At 43.7% G+C, this 25,566-nt stretch overlaps 4 protein-coding genes across 14 annotated transcripts in view; 2 read left to right on the top strand and 2 right to left on the bottom strand.

Annotated features, from left to right (window-relative positions):
* The window catches only part of ctsa (cathepsin A), a 59,233-nt gene that overhangs the window by 420 nt on the left and 33,247 nt on the right, over window positions 1-25,566 (top strand). The gene's annotated exons all lie outside the window — the stretch shown is intronic.
* On the top strand, window positions 2,219-4,746 carry LOC146710439 (ubiquitin-conjugating enzyme E2 C-like). Of its 6 annotated transcripts, none has more exons than XM_085457875.1 (7): window positions 2,219-2,309; window positions 3,004-3,128; window positions 3,900-3,927; window positions 4,035-4,121; window positions 4,197-4,401; window positions 4,475-4,534; window positions 4,634-4,746. In XM_085457875.1, exons 2-7 carry the CDS (start codon window positions 3,022-3,024, stop codon window positions 4,669-4,671), a joined length of 525 nt encoding a protein of 174 aa, XP_085314001.1. In that variant the 5' UTR covers window positions 2,219-2,309; window positions 3,004-3,021; the 3' UTR covers window positions 4,672-4,746. The 6 variants fall into 6 exon arrangements, with proteins under 6 accessions (XP_085314001.1, XP_085313999.1, XP_085313998.1 ...); XM_085457873.1 differs by lacking the exon at window positions 2,219-2,309 and adding an exon at window positions 2,476-2,826; XM_085457872.1 differs by lacking the exon at window positions 2,219-2,309 and adding an exon at window positions 2,476-2,804 and having other exon boundaries at window positions 3,001-3,128.
* On the bottom strand, window positions 5,632-18,224 carry LOC146710440 (regulator of G protein signaling 9-binding protein). Its single transcript, XM_085457883.1, has 4 exons — window positions 18,018-18,224; window positions 17,710-17,913; window positions 6,162-6,304; window positions 5,632-6,010 (listed from the first exon to the last, which is right to left on the bottom strand). The coding sequence occupies exons 1-4, from the start codon at window positions 18,214-18,216 to the stop codon at window positions 5,849-5,851; spliced, it is 708 nt and encodes a 235-aa protein (XP_085314009.1). The 5' UTR covers window positions 18,217-18,224; the 3' UTR covers window positions 5,632-5,848.
* Window positions 18,591-22,441, bottom strand: LOC146710441 (E3 ubiquitin-protein ligase RNF182). 6 transcript variants are annotated; one of them, XM_085457880.1, is made up of 9 exons: window positions 21,900-22,441; window positions 21,603-21,802; window positions 20,906-20,979; window positions 20,685-20,804; window positions 20,384-20,537; window positions 20,208-20,275; window positions 20,002-20,128; window positions 19,440-19,678; window positions 18,591-19,350 (listed from the first exon to the last, which is right to left on the bottom strand). In XM_085457880.1, exons 3-9 carry the CDS (start codon window positions 20,951-20,953, stop codon window positions 19,168-19,170), a joined length of 939 nt encoding a protein of 312 aa, XP_085314006.1. In that variant the 5' UTR covers window positions 20,954-20,979; window positions 21,603-21,802; window positions 21,900-22,441; the 3' UTR covers window positions 18,591-19,167. The 6 variants fall into 6 exon arrangements, with proteins under 6 accessions (XP_085314006.1, XP_085314007.1, XP_085314005.1 ...); XM_085457881.1 differs by having other exon boundaries at window positions 21,603-21,805; XM_085457879.1 differs by having other exon boundaries at window positions 21,894-22,441.

Genomic DNA, 25,566 nt, shown 5'->3' on the forward strand with positions numbered 1-25,566 from the left:
AACCCAAAAAACTCATTAATATCAAAGCTGAATGTTTTTGGAAGTAGTTTTTAGTTTGTTTTTAGTTTTAGCTATTTTAGGGGGATATCTGTGTGTGCAGGTGACTATTACTGTGCAGAATTATTAGGCAACTTAACAAAAACAAATATATACACATTTCAATGATTGATTTTTACCAGTGAAACAAATATAACATCTCCACATTCACAAATATACATTTCTGACATTCAAAAACAAATCAGCGACCAACTTCTTCCTGTACCACTGCTTGAAGAAGGTGTCTTCCAGAAACTGGCAGTAGGACTGGGAGTTGAGCTTGACTCCATCCTCAACCCGAAAAGGCCCCACAAGCTCATCTTTGATGATACCAGCCCAAACCAGTACTCCACCTCCACCTTGCTGGCGTCTGAGTGGGACTGGAGCTCTCTGCCCTTTACCAATCCAGCCACGGGCCCATCCATCTGGCCCATCAAGACTCACTCTCATTTCATCAGTCCATAAAACCTTAGAAAAACCAGTCTTGAGATATTTCTTGGCCCAGTCTTGATGTTTCAGCTTGTGTGTCTTGTTCAGTGGTGGTCGTCTTTCAGCCTTTCTTACCTTGGCCATGTCTCTGAGTATTGCACACCTTGTGCTTTTGGGCACTCCAGTGATGTTGCAGCTCTGAAATATGGCCAAACTGGTGGCAAGTGGCATCTTGGCAGCTGCACGCTTGACTTTTCTCAGTTCATGGGCAGTTATTTTGCGCCTTGGTTTTTCCACACGCTTCTTGCGACCCTGTTGACTATTTTGAATGAAACGCTCAATTGTTCGATGATCACGCTTCAGAAGCTTTGCAATTTTGAGACTGCTGCATCCCTCTGCAAGATCTCTCACTATTTTTGACTTTTCTGAGCCTGTCAAGTCCTTCTTTTGACCCATTTTGCCAAAGGAAAGGACGTTGCCTAATAATTATGCACACCTGATATAGGGTGTTGATGTCATTAGACCACACCCCTTCTCATTACAGAGATGCACATCACCTAATATGCTTAATTGGTAGTAGGCTTTCGAGCCTATACAGCTTGGAGTAAGACAACATGCATGAATTAATAAGAAACTGCAGACGATTCCATTCTGAGCTGAAGAAGCTTCTGATAGGTTCGTAGAGTCCATGTGAGTAAACTGGTGGCACAGCTGTGGATGCATATAAGGCAAAACACAGAGTCTGTTTCTGTGACATGGGAACATCAGGAGATGTCAACAAAACAGCAGGAACAGAACTGTGGAGCTGCATAAGTGTGGCTCAGTTTGAATACAATTTGGTGCCATTTACAATTAAGAAATACAGACAGTTTCTCTCTTTACTCTTAAAGTTAACAAATATGTTTTTATATTTATCTAAAAAATAAACATTTAGTCTGATTTGATGTTACAATTAAAAAAGTGTTTTTATCTGAAGAGTAAATATCTGGTTTCAACTGTAGATTTGATGATTGTCAGCACAAAGAGGGAACAAGAGCAGGTGAGACACACCTGTTAGTCAAATGGTTGTTTGCCAAAAGTATCACCGTATCACAGGTCCTCATGTATCTTGTACCTCGTGTTTCTTTTTAGGTTTGTTATTTTTCAAATTCTATATTTATTAAGTTATGCAGCTTGTTTGCACAACAAGGCTGAATAATTATATAAACTTTTCTCAATCTAAATATTGGACTTTGGTATTATTAAAAAACAAGTGTAGTGCAGGTCTATGATGGTTTTTAGTGCTGCTATCATCTAGTTCTGATTCTGGTTCTGTCTTGGTTAAGTCCTCAGTAGTCCTGATTTTGAACTGTTGTAGTCCTGTTTTAATTCTGGATCAGTTCTGGGTCTGGTTGAATCGGGGTTTAGTCCTCGTGTCTTGATACAGCCCGACTTTGTTCTTTCTTGCTGCTTAATTAAAAAACTAGTTTAAGGTGTCCTGCACATGTGATATATATTTTACCCTATATGAAGTCATTCTTTTTTGAACAAAACTCAAAACAGAGCCAATTAATCTTTCAGTCATTTCTAACCCCCCCCACCCCCCCCAAAAAAAAAAAAAAAAATCCCACATGCATACCACCCTTTTGGGCTAAGCCCCGGGTGTTTCAAATGTCTGGCTCCGCCTCTGGTTCCCACCAAAGTTTAACTGAGCTATTACATCATTCTCACTGTGGATCTGTGCTGTCAGAGCCTCCGCGTGACATCATCTGGTGGTCACCTTTCACTAAGCTAGGCTTGAAGAGACAGCAGTCTGATATTTAATTTAAGTTATCCTGAAACAGAGCTGTAATCATAAACAGAAGGTAAAACATTTATTTACAGGCATATTTATTATGACAGGTAAGTGAATACACAAATGTATATTTATGTAATTTTGTTTGTTTACTAAAACCGATTTCTGACTTGTTGGGCTCTGTTATGACGTCAGCATTAAAAGACGTTTGGATCATTTCGTCGTTCACGCTGCCTAATCACAACGCACCTCCCTTTACTTGGCAGGCCTGCCATTGGCCAGCCAAAGCTGGCTTGTTTTTAAAGGTCGGGCGCTGATTGGCCGACTGTGTAAGAAACAGTCGGTTTAAATCGGGGGCGGGAGCGTGTTCCGTTTGAATCCAACAGACAGTAGCTGTACTCTGGCCGACAAACCCCGACCGACAACCGGTGAGTCCGTACCGGGAAGAGTTTTTGTTTGTTTATAGTCTCCTCTGGGTAATAAACAGGCTAGCCGCAGAGCCAACGCTTAGCCGACCGGTGGAGCTAACAGCTAGCACCTTTAGCACGACGTCGTCACAGTGAAGGTGAGCCTCGTCTGTTAACGGGGTAAGGTCTGAGTAAAACACCCGAACGGTGGCCTGAGAGGCGGATACAGCTGGAGACGAGTCCTCGGAGCTGGATCCGGTGCCAGCGTTTAGCTGCTGTTAGCTTAGAGGGAGAAACACGGGAGGTGAGCCGCAGAGGAACCCGGGCCTTCTAACCTCACTTTGTCTGATTCAGCAGAACAGGACGGTAACGCTCATGGCCTCCCAGAACATGGACCCCGCAGCGGCTGCAGCTTCCAGCACCGCCGCTCTGAAAGGCAGCGACAGCGGCGGCAGCGCGGCCAGAGGCTCTGTGTCCAAACGGTGTGTGTTTGTGTGAGAGAGAGACTTTTCCTATTGTGTGTTTTCATATTGGGTGTTTGTGTCAGCTCTCAGTGCCAATTTCTGACTCTACCTGTCGGACAGGTGTTAGCAGGTACACTTCCTGTTCACGGTTGATTAAACTTTATTAGTACAGCTGTTGGTAAACAATGATGCGCTTGGTTTCCGTGTGCTGTGCCGCCATTCGATTACACCAGTGGCCCTGTCCCACTAGTACCGGCTCGGTTTTTAGGGGTTTTGTTTGTTTGTTTTTTAATAGTACGTGCTATCCTAAAATGTGACATCAACTGACTGGGTGCCACCCATTGGCTAGTCAGTAGCGTCGATCGATGGGGCCTGAAGGCGTGTCCTTCACGAAAATCAAAGCCGCCATATTTAAAACCCGGCAACTGGGGAAACCAACAACCCCAGAAACGGAAAACTACTAGAGTCGTGCTGAGTAGGTACTTGTGTGAAAGGGCTAAAAGTGACGCTGTTCAGCAGGTGATGGGTGGGGGCAGCTCCTACAGGTGTGGAGTGACAGGCAAACTTAGTATCACAGTTGCCTCAGTCTGAGTCATACAGATGGGCAAGTTTACCTGATCCTCTCTGCACAGCACCTGTCTGAGCTGCAGTTTCATGAAGGGCTGAGTTGAGTTCAGGAGGAAACACCAGAACAACAAAGGAGGCAGGCTCCTCCTTAATCTGAGCCAAAAGTGAAACACTGAACTGAGCATGTGCAGCAGATTCTGAGCTTCCTGTTTGTGTCTGCAGGCTGCAGCAGGAGCTGATGACGCTCATGGTGAGTCCAGTCTTCATCAGTGTTCTGTTCTAACCTGTAACACCTGAGGTCATGTGACACTCTCCATGTGTCCTGAAGTCATGTGACAGTCTCTCTCTCTGGTGCAGATGTCAGGTGATAAGGGGATCTCTGCGTTCCCAGAGTCAGATAATCTGTTTAAGTGGGTTGGAACCATCGATGGCGCTCAGGGGACGGTATGTACACACGGATCATTTGGGTTACTCTGCTCTCAGCAGAAAGTTAAATTCTGCTCTGTCTTACCTGTTCAGGTGTACGAGGGCCTCAGGTACCGCCTCTCTCTGGAGTTTCCTGCCGGTTACCCGTACCAGGCCCCACGCGTAAAGTTTGTCACACCATGTTTCCACCCCAACGTAGACGAGCACGGCTTCATCTGCCTCGACATCCTGAAGGACAAATGGTCAGCGCTCTACGACGTTCGCTCCATCCTGCTGTCCATCCAGAGCCTGCTGGGAGGTAAATGCGTCATCACCCCAGCACTGTCCAAGCTCTGCCCTCTGACCTCACTGTCACTCTGCTTCCTCCTCAGAGCCGAACAACGACAGTCCTCTTAATGGTGTGGCGGCCGAACTGTGGGACAACCAGGAAGGTGAGACCACGTAAACACCCCGCTGTGCGCAAACACGTTAACAGCTGCGTGAAGCAGGACTGATGGTTGTTTTTTTTTTGTTTTTGTTTTTTCTTTCAGCTTTCAGAACTCATCTACGCTCGACCTTCCAAAATTGAAGCTCCGCCTCATGTTCGTCTGTCTTCCGTGTTTGTATAATATTTTTATGTTTGTCAATAAAGTTCTTAATTCAACACAGTGTGTTATTGATCTGAGCAGCTGAAATATGCTGTCCTCCCCTGACACACCGCATGCAGGCTGGGCTTCTCTTTTCAAAATTAAGCTGGTTTTACTTTGAAAGACTAGGAGGAAAAGGAGGAGCCTTGGGTGGGGTCTTTTCTTCTTTTTTTTTTTTTTTTTCCTTCTTTGCTGCTGCATCATGACATCAATACTCAAGTACACTTTATAGTTCACCTGAGTGCAAGTGAATTCATCCTTTGATTGGAAAGGCAGTACTTGATGACATCACAGCTCAGTCTCAGTGTGTTTTTGACACTGCCCTTAATTTCATTGAATAATATTGACAATGGAAATTAAACTGCGGGAATGTCTTAAAGACAAAGACCTGGACGGCCGCTCATTTTCTGCTTAATTCAGATCAAACTGAGATTATTGTACTCGGCCCTGAAAAGCTTAGAAATATGGTCTCTAAGCAGATTCTTCCTCTGGATGGCATTACCGTGGCCTCCAGTAACACTGTGAGGAACCTTGGAGTCATGTTTGACCAGGACATGTCCTTCAACGCACATATTAAACAAATATGTAAGACTGCTTTCTTCCATTTGTGCAACATCTCTAAAGTTAGAAATATCCTGTCTCAGAGTGACGCTGAAAAACTAGTTCATGCATTTATTACTTCCAGGCTGGACGACTGCCTTCAGTTTTCAGGCCCCTCTTCTGTGGAACCAGCTTCCAGTTTGGATTCAGGAGACAGACACTATCTCTACTTTCAAGATTAGGCTTCAAACTTTCCTTTTTGCTAAAGCATATAGTTAGGGCTGGACCAGGTGACCCTGAATCCTCCCTTAGTTATGCTGCAGGTGAATCCATGCATTGTGTATTTTATCTCAGTATGTACCTGTCTATCACCTCCTAAAGGATAGTTCAACCATCCAGTGGCATTTTTCTTCTGTGACATGTTAATAATTAATCACTGCAGATATTGATCTGCCAGCTTTATTTAGACTTATTTAATATTGATTGTTTAAACATCACAATGACAAATGAACCCAGGTTTTCTTCTGTTTCCTCTAAAACACGATTCTCCCATCTTAATGGAAACACTTAAATCTACATCTACCCGACGCAGCCCAGCCCACAGCATGCCGTCTTCTTGGAACCGGCAATGACCTCAACCTCCATCAGGTCCTCCAGGCTCTCCACCAGGTCATCTGGCTCACCGCGGGCTTCAGCCCACGCCGGCTGGGTCGCCTCCACCGACCAGAACGCCACGGGAACCTGCAGAGCAACGGTGAGACACTCAGAACAAAAAACAAAGCAGCGGCACAGAATTCAGCCGTTTATAAAGCAACCTAAAGAGCAGACAGGTGACTCTGCAACAGTTAAACCTCACAGTCCAACAGGAAGTGTTCCATATGCTTCCCCTCACCCTCTGTTGCATCTCGCTCATCATAGTTTCCAGTCCTGTGATGTGATTGGTCAGATCTGGGCTTGGTTCCACCTCCGAGGTGAGCCATGGCAACTGGACTGAGGCCACCCGAGCTGCCACGCCCACCACGCCATCAACACATCCTATAAATTCAGAAGGACAGGTGAGAAACAGATGGTCAGGTGGATGAGAAAAACACTTCCTCAGGTAAGTTCAGCTTCTTGGTGACTGAGGTCCTGGAATTTATGAAGGCAAGGCAAGTTTATTTGTACAGCACAATTCAACAACAAGGTGGTTCAAAGTGCTTCACAGAGACATTAGAAACAAAAACAAATAAAAAGCATGATTTAAAATTGATTAAAACAAGCAAACTAACTAACTAACTAAATAACGAACAAACAAACAAGCAAAACAGTATATAAAATCAAAACAGATAAAATCAGATAAAATCAGTAGTTAAATGTAAGTTTTGAAATTTAAGCTTAAAAGTGTGGATTTTGGTGCTTTATTCAAATGCAGCTGAGAACAGGTGAGTCTTCAACCTGGATTTAAATAAACTGAGTGTTTCAGCTGATCTGAGGCTTTCTGGGAGTTTGTTCCAGATATAAGGAGCATAAAAGCTGAATGCAGCTTCTCCGTGTCTGGTTCTGACTCTGGGAACTGATAAAAGACCGGATCCAGATGACCTGAGGGATCTGGAAGGTTCATACTGGGTCAGGAGGTCACTGATGTATTTTGGTCCTAAACCATTCAGAGCTTTATAGGCCAGCATCAGAACTTTAAAGTCTATCCTCTGACGGACAGGCAGCCAGTGTAAAGACCTCAGAGCTGGACTGATGTGGTCCACTTTTTTGGTCTTAGTGAGGACTCGAGCAGCAGAGTTCTGAATGAGCTGTAGTTGTCTGACTGATTTTTTAGGTAGACCTGTAAAGATGCTGTTACAGTAATCAAGCCTACTAAAAATGAATGCATGGACTAGTTTTTCCAGGTCCTGTTGAGACATCAGATCTTTTATCCTTGATGTATTCTTGAGGTGATAGTAAGCTGACTTTGTTATTGTCTTAATGTGTTTTTCTAAGTTTAGGTCTGCATCCATCACTACACCCAAATTTCTCGCCTGGTTTGTGGTTTTTAGATGTATAGATTGAAGTTCTCTGGTGACCTGTAATCGTTTTTCTTTGGCGCCAAAGACTATTACCTCAGTTTTGTTTTTGTTTAGCTGGAGAAAATTGTGGCACAACCAGTCATTAATTTCATCAATGCATTTACCAAGAGCCTGTACAGGGCCTCGGTCTCCTGGTGACATTGTGATATATATTTGTGTGTCATCTGCATAGCTGTGATAGTTTATTTTGTTGTTGTTTATAATCTGTGCCAGTGGGAGCATGTAGATGTTAAACAGAAAGGGTCCCAAGATGGAACCTTGGGGAACTCCACATGTGATACTTGTCTGCTCAGATGTGAAGTTACCTATTGATACAAAGTATTTCCTGTTTTCTAAGTATGTTTTGAACCAGTTTAGTACAGTTCCTGAAAGACCTGCCCAGTTCTCCAGTCGTTTGAGTAATATGTTGTGGTCAACTGTATCAAATGCTGCACTGAGATCCAGTAAAACTAGGACTGACATTTTTCCACTGTCTGTATTCAGACATATGTCATTAAACACTTTGGTCAGAGCGGTTTCAGTGCTGTGGTTCTGTCTAAAACCTGACTGGAAGGCATCGTAGCAGTTATTCTGTTTTAAGAAGTAACTGAGCTGTTGAGAAACTGCTTTTTCAATGATCTTACTTAAAAACGGGAGATTTGAGATCGGCCTGTAGTTGTTCATTTGTGTCTTGTCAAGATTGTCCTTTTTCAGTATAGGTTTTATTACAGCAGTTTTTAGTGGTTCTGGAAACACGCCTGATATTAATTAAAAATGTTTTCCCAGCTAAAGATCTAACATTTAATAAAGCCAGCTTAAGTGTTTTAGAGGTATTACTTGTCCCCTCGTGTTTGGGAGCAGTCTGTGGCACACAAGGTATGTTTACTATGTTCAAAGATCTTTTAGAGTGCAGCTCTCTGTGTTTTGACCAGGCCACATGTCTCCTGTCACCTAAAAGTACAGAGATTTTAAAACCTTCTAGTAAACAGGGTCCCAGCTTCTCCTGGGAAAAGTCACCACTGCCATAATCCTCACAGCCCGGACCCTTCACACATCACGCATCAGACTGCGGAGACAGGGCATGAAGGTGGTAAGGAGGAACTAAGGGGGGTGAGGCTGAGCAATGTGACTTCGATTGCTCTGTTGAGGGTGGGGCTCGATGGCGAACCTTTGGCCGCTCTGGTGGGGGGTTTATGGGGGACAAAAAGGGATTGGGCCGGGGGGTAGATCTGAGCCCAGCATTGACCCGCTCCATCATCTCCTCAGTGAATTTCAGGTGTGGGGAGGAGGGAGAAAGGGAGGGGGAGGAGGGTGATGGCCTGTCAGGGGTTTGGGGGACTGGGGAAGGTCGTGGTCCCTGGTCCTGGTCGTTGGTGTTGTTGAGAGAGTTGGAGGCAAATAGGGACCCCTCTTCTTGCCTCAGATGTCTCTCCTTTCTGAGGCTCTTCCCGGGTGGGGGCAAATGGAGCTCCTCCTCAAGGTTTCTGCTGGGCTTTGTCTGTTCTTGGAGTACTGTTTGTTCCTCTTTATGAGATAACTCCTCGTTTATCTCAGCCTTGGCACCAAGCACAGATGGATGACGTATGGAATAAAACAAGTTGGAGGTGAACAGTTTCACCCCTGACTTGTTAAAATTAAATCCATTTGCTTTGAACAGATGCCTGCGTTCCCAAAAAATATTAAAGTTGTCGATAAAATGCACTGAGTGGTCAGCACATGCTGATATAAGCCATTTATTCAGTGCAAACAACCTGCTGAATCTCTCGTCTCCTCCTCTGACCGGCGGTACAGGTCCACTGATGAATACAGCTGCATTCAGAGAGTTTACAGTGTTTAATAATCCAATAAAGTCCCGTTTCAGAACCTCCGACTGTTGTTTGGACACATCGTTTGACCCTGTATGCAGAACAATGTTTGTCACAGTTGGATATTCATCTGCAATTTGAAGAATTCTCTCCTTCAGGTTGTTGACCATATCGTTAGGAAAGCAGAGGACTTTAGTGTTCTTACCGCACATCCTTTGTACATCCTTTACGGCAGAGTCACCCACAATCAGAGTTTCAGGCCTAGCTTTCCCTGTGGTCTTTTACTTTTCAACAGATTTTCAGACCTTACTTCGCTGCTTTTAGATGGATGGTTGTCCGATATAGATCCAGGGTCCTTTGATAGTGGAGCAAATCTGTTCTGCAGTTTCACATTCAGTTGTTTTGGAGGTTTGTTGTTAACCTTCCTATTCACGGTTGTCCAGTCCTGTTTCCTCCCGTATACAGGGGTAGAAGAGCTTCTCTGTCTCGTAGGAAGTGAAGGCCAGTCGGTTTCAGAGATTTCAGCTCGCTGTGCCCTGCCCGTGATACGTCCTCCCCCTTCCAGGAGACATGATTTATGTCTTGGTTTTGCACCAAGACAGTCCAAGGGGGGATTATCACTTGAGGATTTATAATAATGCACAGAGTCTACTTTCTTGGTCATGTTATCTGTGCTCCTTAGCTATGTGCTAGCTTGCTCATCGCCATTGTTTTGAATCAAAGGCAAGGTTGTTTCATTTCCACACAGTCCATTTACCTCCACGTTTACTTCTAAGCGATGAATTTTTGTCTCCAGTACTGCAATCTTCTGCAGGAGGCTGTGGTAGTCATCTGTGGAGAGGGAAGGCATCTTGTTGCTAGTTAGCCTAGCGGTTAGCACCTTTCCAGGCTATTGAGGCTGCTCGGTGCCCAGACGCTGTAATCAGGCTTCAGCTGTGTCTAGGCCACAGACACACGGAGCGCTGAGGATAAGGTCACTATAAAAATGTTGCTGTTTCTGTTAAGAACACTTTAGTCCTAATGATCTATAAGTGTCCAGAAGCTATCGCAGGTAAGCTCATACGGAAAAAAGGGAAAAAATCAGCATAAAAATCAATAAAAGAAGCAAAGCATTTAAGAGCAAAGAGATTAAGCGTCCACACTCACAAAAGGGGAGGAGCAACATAAAGTAGATCAGTAAGAGGTCGATAACGGGTCAGTAACGGATCGATAAGAGCACAATCTGATGTCCCCGTGCTCGTGTTGTTCCTGGACAATCAAAACTAATGCTTGTCATGGTTCAACACTGCCAGTCACTGTGCGTCGGCTTATAACACAAAATCTCCCTCTCTGTCTTTCACTCACACACCACCATCAACTTTGCTAAATTGCTAATGAAAAACATTGATCAGGCAGCTGTGATTGAGCAGCGATCTCCATCCAACTCTTTTCATGGTTGGTGTGGTCGCGATAGATCGAAAAGGCTCAGATGAGCCAAAGTTCTACAAGTTGTGCCTCCATCGCTTGTGTCCAGATCACACGCTGCACTGTTGCTCCGCGCGTGCGCAGAGGCTGCAGTGACGCCCTCACGAGGGGCGACAGGATTTCAAACAGGTTTGATTTTCTTGCAACCATATGATTGATGATTGTGTGTTAATCGCTTCTCGTTACCTTATGTATACTACACGACGCACGACACACGATTAAGGCGACACTCTGGCCAAAATGGGACAAAAATCGCAGTGTATGCCCAGCATTAGGTAAGCTTTCGGTTATAGCAGAAAAATAACCTCTGTGACACGCGTTAGCCTATAAAAAAACCCTGAGATCTCCATGGTAACGTTCCTACATTGGACAAGAAAGCGCAGGTTACACATACACTACAAGCTAGAGCTGGGCGATATAAGATTTTTTCATATCACGATATGTTTTTTTCATTTCAGGCGATAACGATATCTATCACGATATCAGCCAAATAACTATATTTGTAAGATTTAAATGTGCCGTTGCTCACAAGTAAAATGTGAAATAATCAGCAGCTTGTTTTGATTTAAATATTTATTTCCCATAATAAGTTCAACAGGGTAGATGTACTTAAGGAACACGAGACTTTTTCAGATAAATAAAGGCAAATATTACAAACTACACAAAAGGCAGCCGCTAAAGCGTTTAAGTTTCAAAATAGAACAAACGAAACAGACTAAATTGTCAATTCCACTTAGAAACAAAATATTAGTAAGTAAGTAAGTAAGTAAGTAAAATTTTATTTATATAGCACATTTCTAGATAGAGATCACAAAGTGCTTTACAAGATATAACAGATTAAAAAGACAAAATACAAACAAAGTTAGCAAAAGGCAGTTTTAAAAAGATGTGTTTTTAGCTGTTTTTTAAAAGTAATCAATGAATCAGCGGATCGTAAGTCCTGAGGAAGGGAATTCCACAGTCTGGCGGCCACAGTAGCAAAAGCTCTATCACCCCTAGTTTTCAGTCTCGTATACTGAATGACAAGTAGGCCCTGACTACTCGACCTCAGAGACCTACTAGGGGCATAGGGCTGTAAAAGTTCAATGATATATGGTGGTGCTTGTTGTTGAAGAGCCTTGAAAGTTAAAACCAAAATCTTAAACTGGACTCTAAATTCAACAGGAAGCCAATGTAACTGCATGAGCAACGGTGTTATATGTGAAAATTTAGAAGCTTTCGTCAAAAGTCTTGCTGCAGCATTCTGAACGATCTGCAGACGCTCCAAAGAACCTTTATTTAAACAAGTAAACAGGGAATTGCAATAGTCCAGTCGTGAAGAGATAAAAGCATGAATAACAATCTCCAGTTCGGTATAGGATATTATAAAGCTCAATTTAGAAATATTTCTTAAATGATAAAAGCAAGACCGAACAAGAGATTTAACATGACTATCTAACGTAAGAGCAGGATCAAGGATAATCCCTAAGTTCCTGACAGATGGTTTTACAAACGTTGAAAGAGGACCAAGAGCATTTATTATACTGGGTATATGTCTATCTGGGGCACATAAGAGGACTTCGGTTTTACTTTCATTTAGTTGGAGGAAGTTTTCAGCCATCCAGCCTTTAATGGTTTCCAAGCACACATTTAAAAGCCGCAGCTTAGAAGCCTCTTCCGGTTTAAAAGATATATAGAGTTGGATATCGTCCGCATAACAATGGTAACAAATATCCTCAAAAGGGCTCAAAATGTGCTGAAGAGGGAGTAAATAAACTAAAAACAGTAATGGCCCTAGCACAGAGCCTTGTGGCACACCAAAAGACAGGGACGCAGAAGATGATCTATACTTAGAAACTGCCACAGAAGAATATCGTTCAGAGAGATACGAGGAGAACCATTTCAATGCAGTCCCAGAGACACCAACCCAGTGTTTCAGCCTGTTAAGTAAAATATAGTGGTCAACAGTATCAAAGGCCGACGTAAGATCCAACATTAAGAGAACAGAACATTTACCTGCATCGCTTTGTAACAAAATGTCATTAGAAACTCTAAGAAGGGCTGTTTCAGTGGAATGAACTTTACGAAAGCCAGATTGAAATTTGTCGAAAATACTATATTTATCTAAAACTGCTGTAAGCTGCTTAGCCACGATCTTCTCTAGAATCTTAGCAATTAACGGAATTTTTGAGATCGGTCTATAATTGCTAGGGAGAGATGGGTCCAGCATAGGCTTTTTTAACAAGGGATGTATAACAGCAGTTTTAAAATAGGCAGGGACTATGCCCGAGGCCAAGGAGGTATTAATTATAGTAAGAATACAGGGACCAGTAGAGTAAAAGACATTTTTAAATAATGATGCAGGTAAAAAATCAAGAGAGCAAGAGGATAATTTTGTTGCACTAACTATTTTTCCCAGCTCTGGTAGTGAAACAGGTGAAAAACCTTCTAAAACAACAGGCCGAGCTGGCGTGGGAACAGACAGCGCAGACGCTGAAAAAGACAGGTTTTTCCTTATGTTGCTAATTTTTTCTAAAAAGAAAGCAAGAAAAGTTTCACAATCTTCAACAGAAGAAATAATAGCAGCAGGTGGAGCAGGAGTAATAATATTAGTAATAGTATCAAATAAAACTTTAGGATTACCTCTGCTCCTTGCAACTAACTGAGAAAAGTAAGCAGCCCTCGCAACTCTAATAGCATTGTTAAAGGAGGCTAAAAGATCCTTTAAATAGAGGAGATGAACATTTAAGTGAGTTTTCCTCCATAACCGCTCGGCTTTACGACAATTACGTTTTATAAGACGAATGTTGTCATTTAACCAGGGTACAGACTTGGAAACAGGCACAGGTCTCATTTTAATCGGACAGATTTCATCTAAGATCGAAAGACAATGATAATTGAATAGATCTATAGAAAAATCAACATCGTTTTGTGGGGATAATGTTAAATTAAAAACATCAGAGAACTTCTGTGCTGTGGAGGAGTCTAAAGTGCGGGAAATAACTGTCCGATGAACAGGAGACATAGGCTCATAAAAAGACATATTAAAAAAGACACAATAATGGTCAGAAATAAAAATGTCCTTAGAACAGATATAATCAATATTCAGACCCAAAGAAAAAACAAGGTCCAGTGTATGGCCTTTGTTATGTGTGGGGCCAGATACATGTTGGATAAAATGAAAAGAGTCCATGATACTGGTAAAACTCCTAGCAAAGCGGTCGGACTCATCATCAATATGTATATTAAAATCTCCCACAAGAAGCAATTTAGACAACCTCATAGTAGAGGACAGAAAATCACTAAACTCGGCTAAAAACGAGTTGTTTGGGCCAGGAGGGCGATAGACCAACGCACAGTAAAAAGGATCCTTCTTTCCGATTTTGATGAGCTGCAGTTCAAAAGACAGAAAGTGTCCAACTTTCACTGAACGGCAGTTAAAACGGCTCCGATATGCCACCGCGAGGCCTCCTCCACGACCAGATCCACGAGGCTGGCTAATGACAGAGAAGCCATTTGGGCACATTTCAATAGTAGACGAATAATCCGACCCCCGTTGCCAGGTCTCAGTCAAGAACAGGAAGTCCAGATTTTTAGAAACAATAAAATCGTTAAGCACAAACGATTTATTCGTCAAAGATCGGGCATTAAAGAGCGCCATAGACAGCGGGGTGAAAACATTGTTGTTGGAAGAAGTTAGAGTTTCTCGAATTAAAGGGCGTAAATTCTCGGGATCAGAGCCTTCACGTTCATATATTCCACTCACCGAGGGGATGAAAAGCCAGTCGGCAGGAGAGTCTGGATGAACCCTTCTGAGATAACACGGCCTTGGAAAGCCGGGCCCCCTATATCCAAGTAGGGCCTTGGGAGACAGATTCCTCTCCATATAGCTGTCATGTGCGTAGGCAACGGAAAACGCCCGACATCGCTTTCCAATTCGTCCCCGCCGCCAGAGGAGCCTAAGCTTCACCTGGATGCCCGATCTCTTTCCTCTTCTTCTCCGTAGTCTACGGGGAACGCTGAAAGCACTGGCCGAAGATCCAGTCACAGGCAGAGGGTGGAAGGTACCAAAGGAGTGCGGAGAAAAGTGTGGAGAATGGAAAGTCCCACAAAAGGAAGGAGAAAAAACATCTTTGGCCGTCATTGACGAACGGATGGATAACAGCGTCAGACGATCGTAGACCAAGGCAGCCAGTACATCATTAAAACAGTTAAAAAACAGCAGAGTAGAAAGAAAAAACACGACAATAGAGCGAGACCAACTACACCCGGCAGCGGCGAAGCCAAACACAGGCGCCATCATGCCGGAAACTTTATTAATTCTAAAAATAAATCTTAGTTTGTTTTACAGAAGAACAGACAAAACTGACTAACTTTTGTCAATATCAAATAAACTGAGAACTAAAAGGAAATTCTCAATCTCTCCTTGTTGTATAGCTGAGCTTTTCAAACAGTTTTAACAGTTACTTTAGTCTGACAAAAGCCGAATGAAGAATTAGCGCTTCCAGTCAGAGACTGAGGCTACGTCCACACGTACACGGGTATTTTTGAAAACGGAGATTTTCCGTTTTCGTTTTAAAAAATAATCCCGTCCACACATAAAGGCAGAAATGAAAGAAAACGCTGCTATGAACATGCCAAAGCAGCAGGTGGCGCTAGATTCCTAACCGTGCAGAAATGTTGGCCAATCAGAAGTCTAGAAGCCTCGGTGGGAAAAAGTAAACAAAGCTGCGGCATAGAAGCAGAACCGAGTCGTATGTGTGGAGGGACAGTAACTGTGTGTATATGTAAGCATTTAAACACTGCAGAGAGTAGAATTAACAGTATTGTAGAAATTCATTTCACCGAAACAATAACGTGGCGCACAGTGTGACGTCAAAAAATGCGCACACCTTTGACGCTGCGTTTTCTCCGTTTTTCTAGTCCACACTAAATGCAAAAACTGAGTTTTTAAAAATCTTCGCTTTCAGTGACCAAAAACGCCGTTTACGTTTGGACGAAAGGTGCAAACACATAGAAAAATCTGCGTTTTCAAAAATACCCGGGTACGTGTGGACGTAGCGCATGCACCAGTTTATTGTATTTCCAGACTTGCTTTCGGCACAATTTACAGTGCAGCTACTCTGTTTTTTGTCAGACTTGAAATAGCCGAAATACCTTCACACTACGGAACTTCTATGGCTCTTCCGTTCGACAATCTCTCCGGCATTGGAACCATCATCTGTTTTCTCTTCGGTCACGCTCGGTTGATTTTTCTAGTCGGCACACTCATTTCCTCCATTACCCGGGCGGTACGGCGGCTGGCTGCTTCCCAAACAAATACACATGTGCGGCTTGGCACTTGTGCTGTACGTAACAAGTTACGCCACGTGACGCTGCGGCTGTGATTGGTTCAGCTCTGCGCTACGTAATTTGGATTGGCTGTTCTTTTTTTTTTTTTTTTAAGAGGACAAGAGCGGCGAGGTCTATCGCGATAGTTGAATTTTTCTATCGAGAAAAAGTTATATCGCGCTACATATCGTTATCGTTCTATCGCCCAGCTCTACTACAAGCTAAAAGTTTCTCCAGTTTTTCATTAAAAATGTTTGATGTCTCATTGCACTCTGAAGTGAAAGCGCAGCACAAATAAGCAATTAGAGTAAAAAGTAAATGAATAAATAATGGAATCAGTTTATAGACCAAAGTGTATTGTAAACTTTGACTCGTCAGTAGCCTCCTTTGGCAATGGAATACAATAGAAATCAAATATTCTCCCATATCTGTAGCAGAAGTTCCCATAAATGTGGACGTTGTAGGCTGCTTTGCTTTCGCTCTTCTGTCCAGTTCAAACCAGCTCGATGGGGTTTAAGTCTGCAGACTGTGCTGCACACTCCATGTTTCCAAGCTCACCATCTTGTTCTTTGTTCCTGAGGTAGTTCTGGCACTTTTGCTATGGGTCATTATCTTGCTGTAGGATGAACCCCTGACCAACTAGGTGCATGCCAGAGGGTCCTGCATGGTGCTGCACAATGCTGTGGCAGCTGTTCTGGTTCAGGGAGCCTCTCACTCTGTACGAGTCACCGACTCTGGATCAGCAAACAGCCCCAGACCATCACACGTCCTCCTCCATGTGTGACAGTTGATGCCACACACTGTGGACCCATCCTTTACCTACTCGGCAGCGTACAAAGATCCTGCGTGATGACTCATCAGTCCATAAAACCTTCTTCCAGTCTGCAGTATTACAATGGCGGTGTTTCATGGCACAGCCAAACCTCTGTCTTGTTCTGACATCTTAGTGATGTCCTGTCAAACCTGCAGCTCGAAGTCTTCTCTTCATTGTCATCTCTGCGATATACAGTACATAGAGAGACGAGACAACGAGGCTCCAGTTCCATTCAGTGCAAAAGAAAAACAATAAATATAGGAAGAGTAAGAAATAAATATACAGTTTGAGACTGAGGTGAGGGAAAACTGAGACTTGCTCACTACGACCACTATTACTCTGTGCTTGAAGCTGTTGTCCTGTGAGCCGCCTATCAAGCTGTTAACTCTCAGAAACTTCTGGTTCAGTTGTGTTTTTGGGTCTGCAGACCTCTTCCTGTCACAGTTTGGAAAGACAAACATTTATAAGTGTTATGATGCTCCGTCTCTCTTCCATTGTTAATCACCTTTTTCTCCCCGTTTTTGTACCAACACACTACTGTTCAGCTGATGGTCACGAGGGTACATCATTGTGTTCCAACACTGCTTTTATGCAGAGGGGGAAGTAATCCAGGAAAGTGGGAACACCTGTAGGAATTAGTAGCACCAGCTTTCAAGGCTTGACCAGCCTCCATTGCTGCAGAACAGCTTTAAAATTTTAACACGTTGTGTGTTTCCTTGAAAAAGGCCTTTATGTATAATTCTGAAATGTGCATTATTTTTTCAGTTTTAGCTAACCTTACCTTTAACCTCTGGCAGTTCACCGCTTACCTTTGTACCTTTTCAAGCTATTCATTGGACTGAACAACTTGAATTGCAATAAAAACTTGTTCTTAAACCTACTCGAGTACTCCTCGATTTAGACATTCAAGCAAAAACACTTGCAGGTGATTTACCGGTTCACGACTCGGCCACAACAGACATCTTTTACACAAAGTTAGCCAATCTCACATCAGAACTAAAATCAGCTGACCTGTGTTGACCAGCGAGCGCCTGTTGCTGTGCTCAGTCAGGGGGAACTGCCCAATTAGGTCACAGGCCTTACGCAGGTCATACAGGAAGTGCTCCAATGCTGACAGGAAGAGAACCCACAGACGCTCCAAAACCTGCCTGTCCTGCACACCTGAGGGGGCAAAGTCAGAGTTTGAAAGCGAGCGCAGCAGCCGGCAGGACAGCCCTGAAGACACATAAGGGAGATGGAGCAATGAGAGTCAGGTGAACACGTGAGACAGCGAGAAACACACAGGTGAGAAGGACAGGTGAACCACAGACAGGTGTTACCACTGCAGATCCGGTGAGCCACAGCTCTCGTCTCATCCAACTCATCTCGCAGGAAGCTGCCGTCGGCTGAGCTACCGACCAACGCAACCAGCTGCTGGAAACATGAAGTGACCCGACTGAGTGCATCCTGAGCGCGCTCACATTCATGCTGTCGCCGCCGTGCCGCCAGCTCGTCCACTGAACGACGCCAACGACTCATTATGTCGACCGCCTGGAGGGAGGAGAGAGGTAGGACAGGTGCTGTTCAAACATCTAAAACTTAATATCTAAATCTGGGTGATGCTTAGACAAGTAAATGTAAAATCACCTGTATGACCCACCTGTGGATGTGCCTTTATAGAACACCTGTATGAAAGAAGTTGTACCTGCTGCAGCTTCTTCCTCTGTGGTGGAGAGCAGCTCTTGCCAGGTTTCTATAAACACTCTTGCTCTTCTCTCTGAGGATAGCGTGTTTTTAATTAACACGCAGCGACAAGCTGATGCCCAAATGCTCCTGGGACTCCACCCACAGGTCCCAAAGGTGTCACTCATGTGACAACCTTTCACCTGAGAGGAACTCGCAGCAGGAAATGATTCAAACACTTCATGTCACTTATGTTTATTTATTTCATCACAAAACTAAACAGTTGATTCTCCAAAGGCTCCGCCCACTACACGGACAGGAAGTGACACTCATCATCATCACAGGGTTCATGAATCATTTTACAGACAGGACATCGGGACTGTTAGCATAGCTTAGAATAAGCACAGCTTCAAAGCTAAATACACATGCTAAGCTAGGCTAGCACTTTCCCTCTGTGATTAGTGTAAGTGTTAAGCTAGGCTAACAGCCTGTCAGGTCATGTGACTGTGGGATAAACAGGTGATACAGGTACAGGTGTGTTCTGTAATCAGCAGGTAAAACAGTTTTATGATCATGCCCAGGACAGTAACATGTCTCTGATTAGTCAGCAGATGTCTTCTGACTGGAGAGGACTGTCTCCACTTCCTATATGTGATGATGTCATCACGTAGTTCAACACTGATTGGCCGTATTTCCACCAAGGGGATGTGTGAGGGGGACTTGCTGGTATTCACAAAGGGCAGGGTCAGAGTGATGTCAGAGTGTGATGGCTCAGTCTACAGGCTTTTCTATGGCTACATTTTGTTGTCACGGTAGCGAGTGCGTGCGGGCAGCAAGCGCCTCCATTAGCTCGTGGCAGAGACACTGACAGAAGCCGTAAAGGACGAGCAGCAGCAGCGTGGACGGGACGAGACTGACGAGGACCACGCCCAGCCATAGCTGACCAATCATCAGCAGGTAGATCCCCAATGGCAGCGAGCTAAAGTACACCTGCACACACAGGGGGAGTAGCCGCACACACCAGTTACACTGGTTCTGATTTAGATAGTTATGTTCAAACTGGTTAAACTGGTACTTACCAGGCAGAGTGCCCCCAGCAGGCAGCGTGGGAAGCTGCGGGATGTCCAGGCACGGCATTTCTGACCTGGGAGGTTGCAGGGCAGCGAGTCCAGACTGGGAGCATGGTACAGACCCACTACATTGAGCATGCTCAGTGAATCTGAGGATGGCGACTCCTCTGGGAGCTCCATGATGGTGATGACGAGACAGTCCGAGGAGCGGTGGGATGCTTCCTCGCCGCTGCCTGCAGCTCCGCCCCCTGGGAACAGACGCAGAGCTTTACCAAGAGAAATTCCAGACACTGTTATTTTCCTTTTTAAGGAAGGCTGGAGAGCAAAGTACTGTTTTTACCCTCCAGGTGGGCGTGTCTCCCGAGCGCTGACATCATGTGAAAACTATGGATACACCAACCAGTAATCAATATCTAAGGTGTCCAATAAAGGATACCGCTGACCAATGACGGCGAAGAATACCGCTCAATCACCTCAAACAGGTCACTTTATCGCGGAGATTCCTGATTGGATAAATCTACCGGCTGGCTGTGATTGGCTGACTATCTCATTCTAACTCTCAGGTTTTTACCTGTCAGACTGCTGGGACTTAGCACTACCTCCCCACCGCTGCCACTTCCTGCTCCACCTCCTCGCCGAGCACGATCCTGACACGACAGGACCGCCAGGATGTGCCGGTCGTCCTCCATCAGCCACACCTGAGGAAGAGGGGGAGGAGACAGTGTGAGTTCAGGTTGTCAGACTCTGACCGTCGAAGAGGAGGAAATGAGGCCACACCTCTTCGTCGGGGACATACGTCTCGTGGCGGCAGAATGGGCAGCTGATTATGGACGGCGAAGACTCTCCTGGAATCACATGATACAACAGGTGATGTGACCAGGTAACGGTCATGCTGGCATCTGCGTGATCCAGCAGCTGACTGTGCTGTGTGTCTACCTGCCAGGTGAACTCACCCATGTCGACCATCTTCTTCAGACACTTGGCGCAGACTCGGTGCAGACAGCCCAGCAGTTTGGGCTTCCGGCTGCGCGTGTCGTAGCGATTATAGCAGATTTTACACTCGAGTTCCTCCAGCGTGTACACCAGAGACTGAGCCCAGGTCTGCACCTGAATGCAGCACAGCAACAGGTAAGTCTCCCCGAACACATCGCGGTCTCTGTTCGATCTCTCCAAACTTTATTAGAAATGTTTTCACTAAATAAATCTTTTCTCTCTCTCTGCGACACCGCAGGGATGCATGATGGGTAGACTCACCTTTCCCTCCATTTCCTGTCCTGGCTCCACCTCCTTCAACAGGCTCATCTCGCTGACTGTTGTCTTCACCTGACGTGAGGGGGAGGTGGGTGCTGGGTGGGGCTTAACTGAGGCTGTTACCTGACTGAGACAAACAATGAAAGAGATTACTAAACAAGTCGAGTACTGTAACTATGACCGAGCTACAGTTCTGTGTTCCTCATCTGCAGGTAGAAACACACCTGAGTCCAGGTCATCTGATCAGCGAGACAGTCTGAAAGGACGTCCATCCGTCCAGTCAGAAGCAGACGTCCTCCTGGAGAGAAACAACCGTTTACTTTTAAAATAAGAGCACGAGGACTGTCACTCTCATTGATCAGTTATTGATTAGTTATTTACCGATCAAAGTGAAAAAATAAAGTATGAACAGAATAAAAGCTGGACCGGAGCTTCTGTTGTTTCTATCTGTGCTGAACGCTGCTCAGGTGTGTTTGTTTGTACCAATAACAAAGCAGTATTCACAGCAGGTGAAGTGTTCTGCTCAAGCTCCGCCTCCTCACAGACAGGTAAGTTTTGTTTATTTATTTATTTATTTTATCCTTCCCTCACCTGGATGGCCAGATGATGTCACCACCTGATGATTCCTGTCCTGCCTGACTGAGATTAACCATGTGACTCACCTATAGTTTAAGCTGAGGTTTATTGATTCTCTTTGATCTTCTGATGGATCGATGTTTAAGGATGAGCTCTGCAAACACACTTACTACAGGTACATGCTACCTGTTACCATGACTACAGGTAGGCACCAGCTGCAGCTTTAAAAATCAGTCATCAGGATCTGTAATAGTTTTCAAACATCTGCCCGAACAACTGTGCTCACTGATTTCTGATCAGATTATTGATTATCAGACGCCCCCCCCCCACTCGCATGTTGCTCACCTGCTGTTGGCAGTTGCTGTAGTGGTAGGCTGCGTTGCTGTGAGTGAAATCGTAGCTCTGTCACTGGTTGCTCTTCATGAAGTTGCTGTCTGTCTCCCAAGCTGAAGCAACGTGTTGATGCTCACATGTCAACTGGATAAACTCCAGGTTGCCGGAGTTGCTGCTGCTGCAGATGTTGTAGGTTTTAGTTGCTGCAGTCCCTGCTGAAGACAGAAGGTTTAAGCAACATGTTGGCGTAGGATCAGTTGCTGTTTGCTGCAGAAACAAATCAGGACGTGTTTAATTCTGCACAGTTGCCGTCAGTTTGTTGCTGCTGTCTCCGGTTGCTCTCGTGTAGTTGCTCTGCAGTCAGACTGTAGGGCGATGTTGCCGCTGCCCTGCAGTAGGCGATGCTGTTGCTGCTGTCTGTTGCTGTGATGTCACTGCGGTAGTTGCCGTCATCAGCCTCATTGACAGTCCGTAGCCGTTTCGCGCCTCCGGCTCACGCGGCAGCGGGATGCTAACATGCTAACGTGCTAACCCGTCCCGGTGTGTCGGTTGCTGTTGTCGCTTCGTCGGTTACCGGAGCTGTTTTCTGTCGGTGACTCACCGTCTCGCCTCCGTATCGCGGCGGCGCGCGTCCGGCGGCGCGGTCACGGTTACCATGGAAACCGTTCAGCAGCGGAATGACGGGAAACTGGACGAGACGAACAGGATCGATCTACTGATCGATAATCTGATCGCAGGTTCATTTACCTGTCACACATTTCAGCCTTCACAGGCTCAGCGTGGATTGGACGGATGACACCCCGGTGATTTTAAATATTAAACACCAAAATAAACCAATCAGAGAGCAGAAACTTCAGGATTGCCCAATCAAAAGTAAATACAGACCAATCCAATACAACTTTATTTATAAAGCACCCAGCACAGGACCAAAATGCTGAACAGTAAATTAGTTAAGAACAATAGAATTAAACAAAACAGAAAAAAACACACATAATACATAAAATTAAAATTAATAAAAACTCATATAAATAAACTAAACAAAACATTTCACAAGGTGTCAAAGGCCAGGGTGACGAGATGGGTTTTCAGAAGTGACTTAAAGACAGAGAGAAGAAGCCTGTCTAATCTGTAAAGGCAGTATAAGAGCCGCTACAGTAAGTACCAGGCCAGTATGTTTAAGGCAGCTGATGTGGTGGAGAGCAGTGAGGCATGAGATCCATGCTATCCGGACAGGACTCATACTGTGTTTCTGTCCTGTAAGTTCATGTATGCACTGAACATAAAACATATCTAATAAACAAACTGACACTTTAACTGAAGAGGATAAATTGAACCTTGCTAAATTACAAGATAAATTAGATCGTTTATACTCAGACAAAGCAAAAGGAGCCTTTATCAGATCAAGCTCTAAATGGCTTGAAGAAGGTGAGCGTAATTCCCATTATTTCTTCAGTTTAGAAAAGAAACACTCAAGCATAAACAATATTAGCAAAATAATGATAAATGGGGTTAAGGGGCGATCGTGGCTCAAGAGTTGGGAGTTCACCTTGTAATCGGAAGGTTGCCGGTTCGAGCCCCAGCTTGGACAGTCTCGGTCGTTGTGTCCTTGGGCAAGACACTTCACCCGTTGCCTACTGGTGGTGGTCAGAGGGCCTGGTGGCGCCAGTGTCCGGCAGCCTTGCCTCTGTCAGTGCGCCCCAGGGTGGCTGTGGCTACAATGTAGCTTACCATCACCAGTGTGTGAATGTGTGGATGACTGGATATGTAAAGCGCTTTGGGGTCCTTAGGGACTAGAAAAGCGCTATATAAATACAGGCCATTTACCATTTATAACAGAGGATTACAGATTAATCTCTCAACACTCTAAAAACTTAGTTGGTTTAGGAATAACATTATTTTAGTCAACCAATTATTTGATTCAAATGGTACGCTTTTCTCCTATGAAGAATTTTGTTTAGTTTAGCTATAAATCGTCATGATTATACAAAAGTATTTGGCTTAATACCATCAGGGGTTTGTATGCTGTTTAAGAATCAACCTAATATCACTTCATTCCACAGGCCGTTGAGATCTCCCATACAAACTTTTGTTGGCAAGATTTGCTTTTCTAAGCAAACTAAAGACAACAATAAATCTATCAGATCTTTATTTCAGAGTAGCATAACCACGCTACCATATGTCATTTTTTTCTGGAACTGGCTGTCAGATGGTATTATGTGGAACAAAGTTTGGAGACTCCCTAATCAGTTTTTAATTACCAACAAAATTAAAGCTATTTCTTATAAATTAATACACAGAATTTATCCTTCTAAAGATTGTCTTCAAAGCAAATTCAAATTAGACATTGATACAAGCTGTAGCTTTTGTAAAACTTCCAAGGAATATACGATACATCTTTTTTGGTTTTGTAACCGTGTGCAAGATTTTTGGCAGAATTTGTGTTTTTATATCAGAAAATATATTTAAAGGATTTGTACTGTTTTGGAAATATGTTTTATTTGGTCTACACAAAAACCAAAGACAATTCAACTTTGATAACAGATATATGATTAACTTGTTAATTTTAATGGCTAAATTTCATATTCACAAGTCCACGTGTTTAGGAAGACATCCCTCTTTTTATGTATCTCCTTTGAACTTGAACAGTATCTTAATTCAATTAAGAACTCCACTAACCCAAAAGCTATAAAAACTATTGGTGTTTGTGAAAAAATCAAGATCTTTCAATCACTTTATTCTTTGGCTTGATCAGTTACTTTCCCCCTAACATATTTATATTGTAGGTTCTGAAATTGTTCTTTTATTTGTTTGTCTATGGTATGCAATTTTTTTGTAAGTACAACACCATTAATATGGTACTGTTTAATTCTATTTTGTATTGCACTGAGGTTTAAATCATCAGTTATTTATTTATTTATTTATTTATATAGCACTTTAAAAACACACCTGGTAGACCAAAGTGCTGTACAATACTAATACGCACATAGTAATAAAACCAGACATAGCAATAAAATAAAAATAAAAAAGGTTTAAATAAAGGTTTGAATGGAAAAAAAGAACATAAAACATGTCTATGGGCACTGATTTATTTACATCATTTAGCACATTTGTATTTTTACTCAGTTGTATATAGTATTTGTATTTGTATTCTATTTTTATCTTATTGTATATTTATTTTATTTTATTCTACTGTATATAGTATTTTATTTTATTCTATTCTGTACAGTTGTGTACTGTATTTATTCTTATTGTATTCTAATTTTTGCCTCATAACTTTTGCACTGTCCACTTCCTGCTGTGACAAAACAAATTTCCCACGTGTGGGACTAATAAAGGTTATCTTATCTTATCTTATCTTATCTTATCTTATCTTATCTTATCTTATCTTATCTTATTTAAAACTACAGCAGCCGAGCTGAGTGCCTTAGATCTCATAAATCAGGACGCACTGCTCTCCTTACATCAGTGCTGGCCCTGGGTTCACCTGGTATCAGACGGGTACCAAAATTTGCAGCAGTAAAATCATTTAGCTGATCTCAGACCAGCAGCCAGCTGTTTGGTGATTCAGTATCAAAGTGAAGCTGCTTCGCTGACTGCAGAAGATTTCTTTATTTTAATGACGTCAGAAAGCATGTACATGCAAACGATCCGTGAGCGGTGAACGTGAAACTTTATTTGAACTTGTTAACGTTAATTAACGTAATTAACAATTTCAGTCTTCGCGCAGGAACTTTTTGTTCCTCGCACAGGGGGAATCTTTTCGGCGTTGCCACAGTTTCCGGTCGGCTGTGCGTCATTTCCTGTAGTTCCTGTTAAAGGCGGCCTGGCGGGATCTCCGCGGGTCAGAATTTTTTAATCCGGTGTTAATCAGAGCCATCGGAATCGCAAACATGGTGAGTACCGTTTCCGGCGATGGTTCGGGTCCCTGTCGCTGCGGACAGCGCGGTATCGTTTCAGTTACCGCTCATTTAACGGT

Source organism: Copadichromis virginalis, linkage group LG5, assembly GCF_057382275.1.
Source record: "Copadichromis virginalis isolate Kocher_CV1m ecotype Utaka linkage group LG5, C_Virginalis_male_GT1.1, whole genome shotgun sequence".
In the NCBI taxonomy this organism is placed as follows: domain Eukaryota; kingdom Metazoa; phylum Chordata; class Actinopteri; order Cichliformes; family Cichlidae; genus Copadichromis; species Copadichromis virginalis.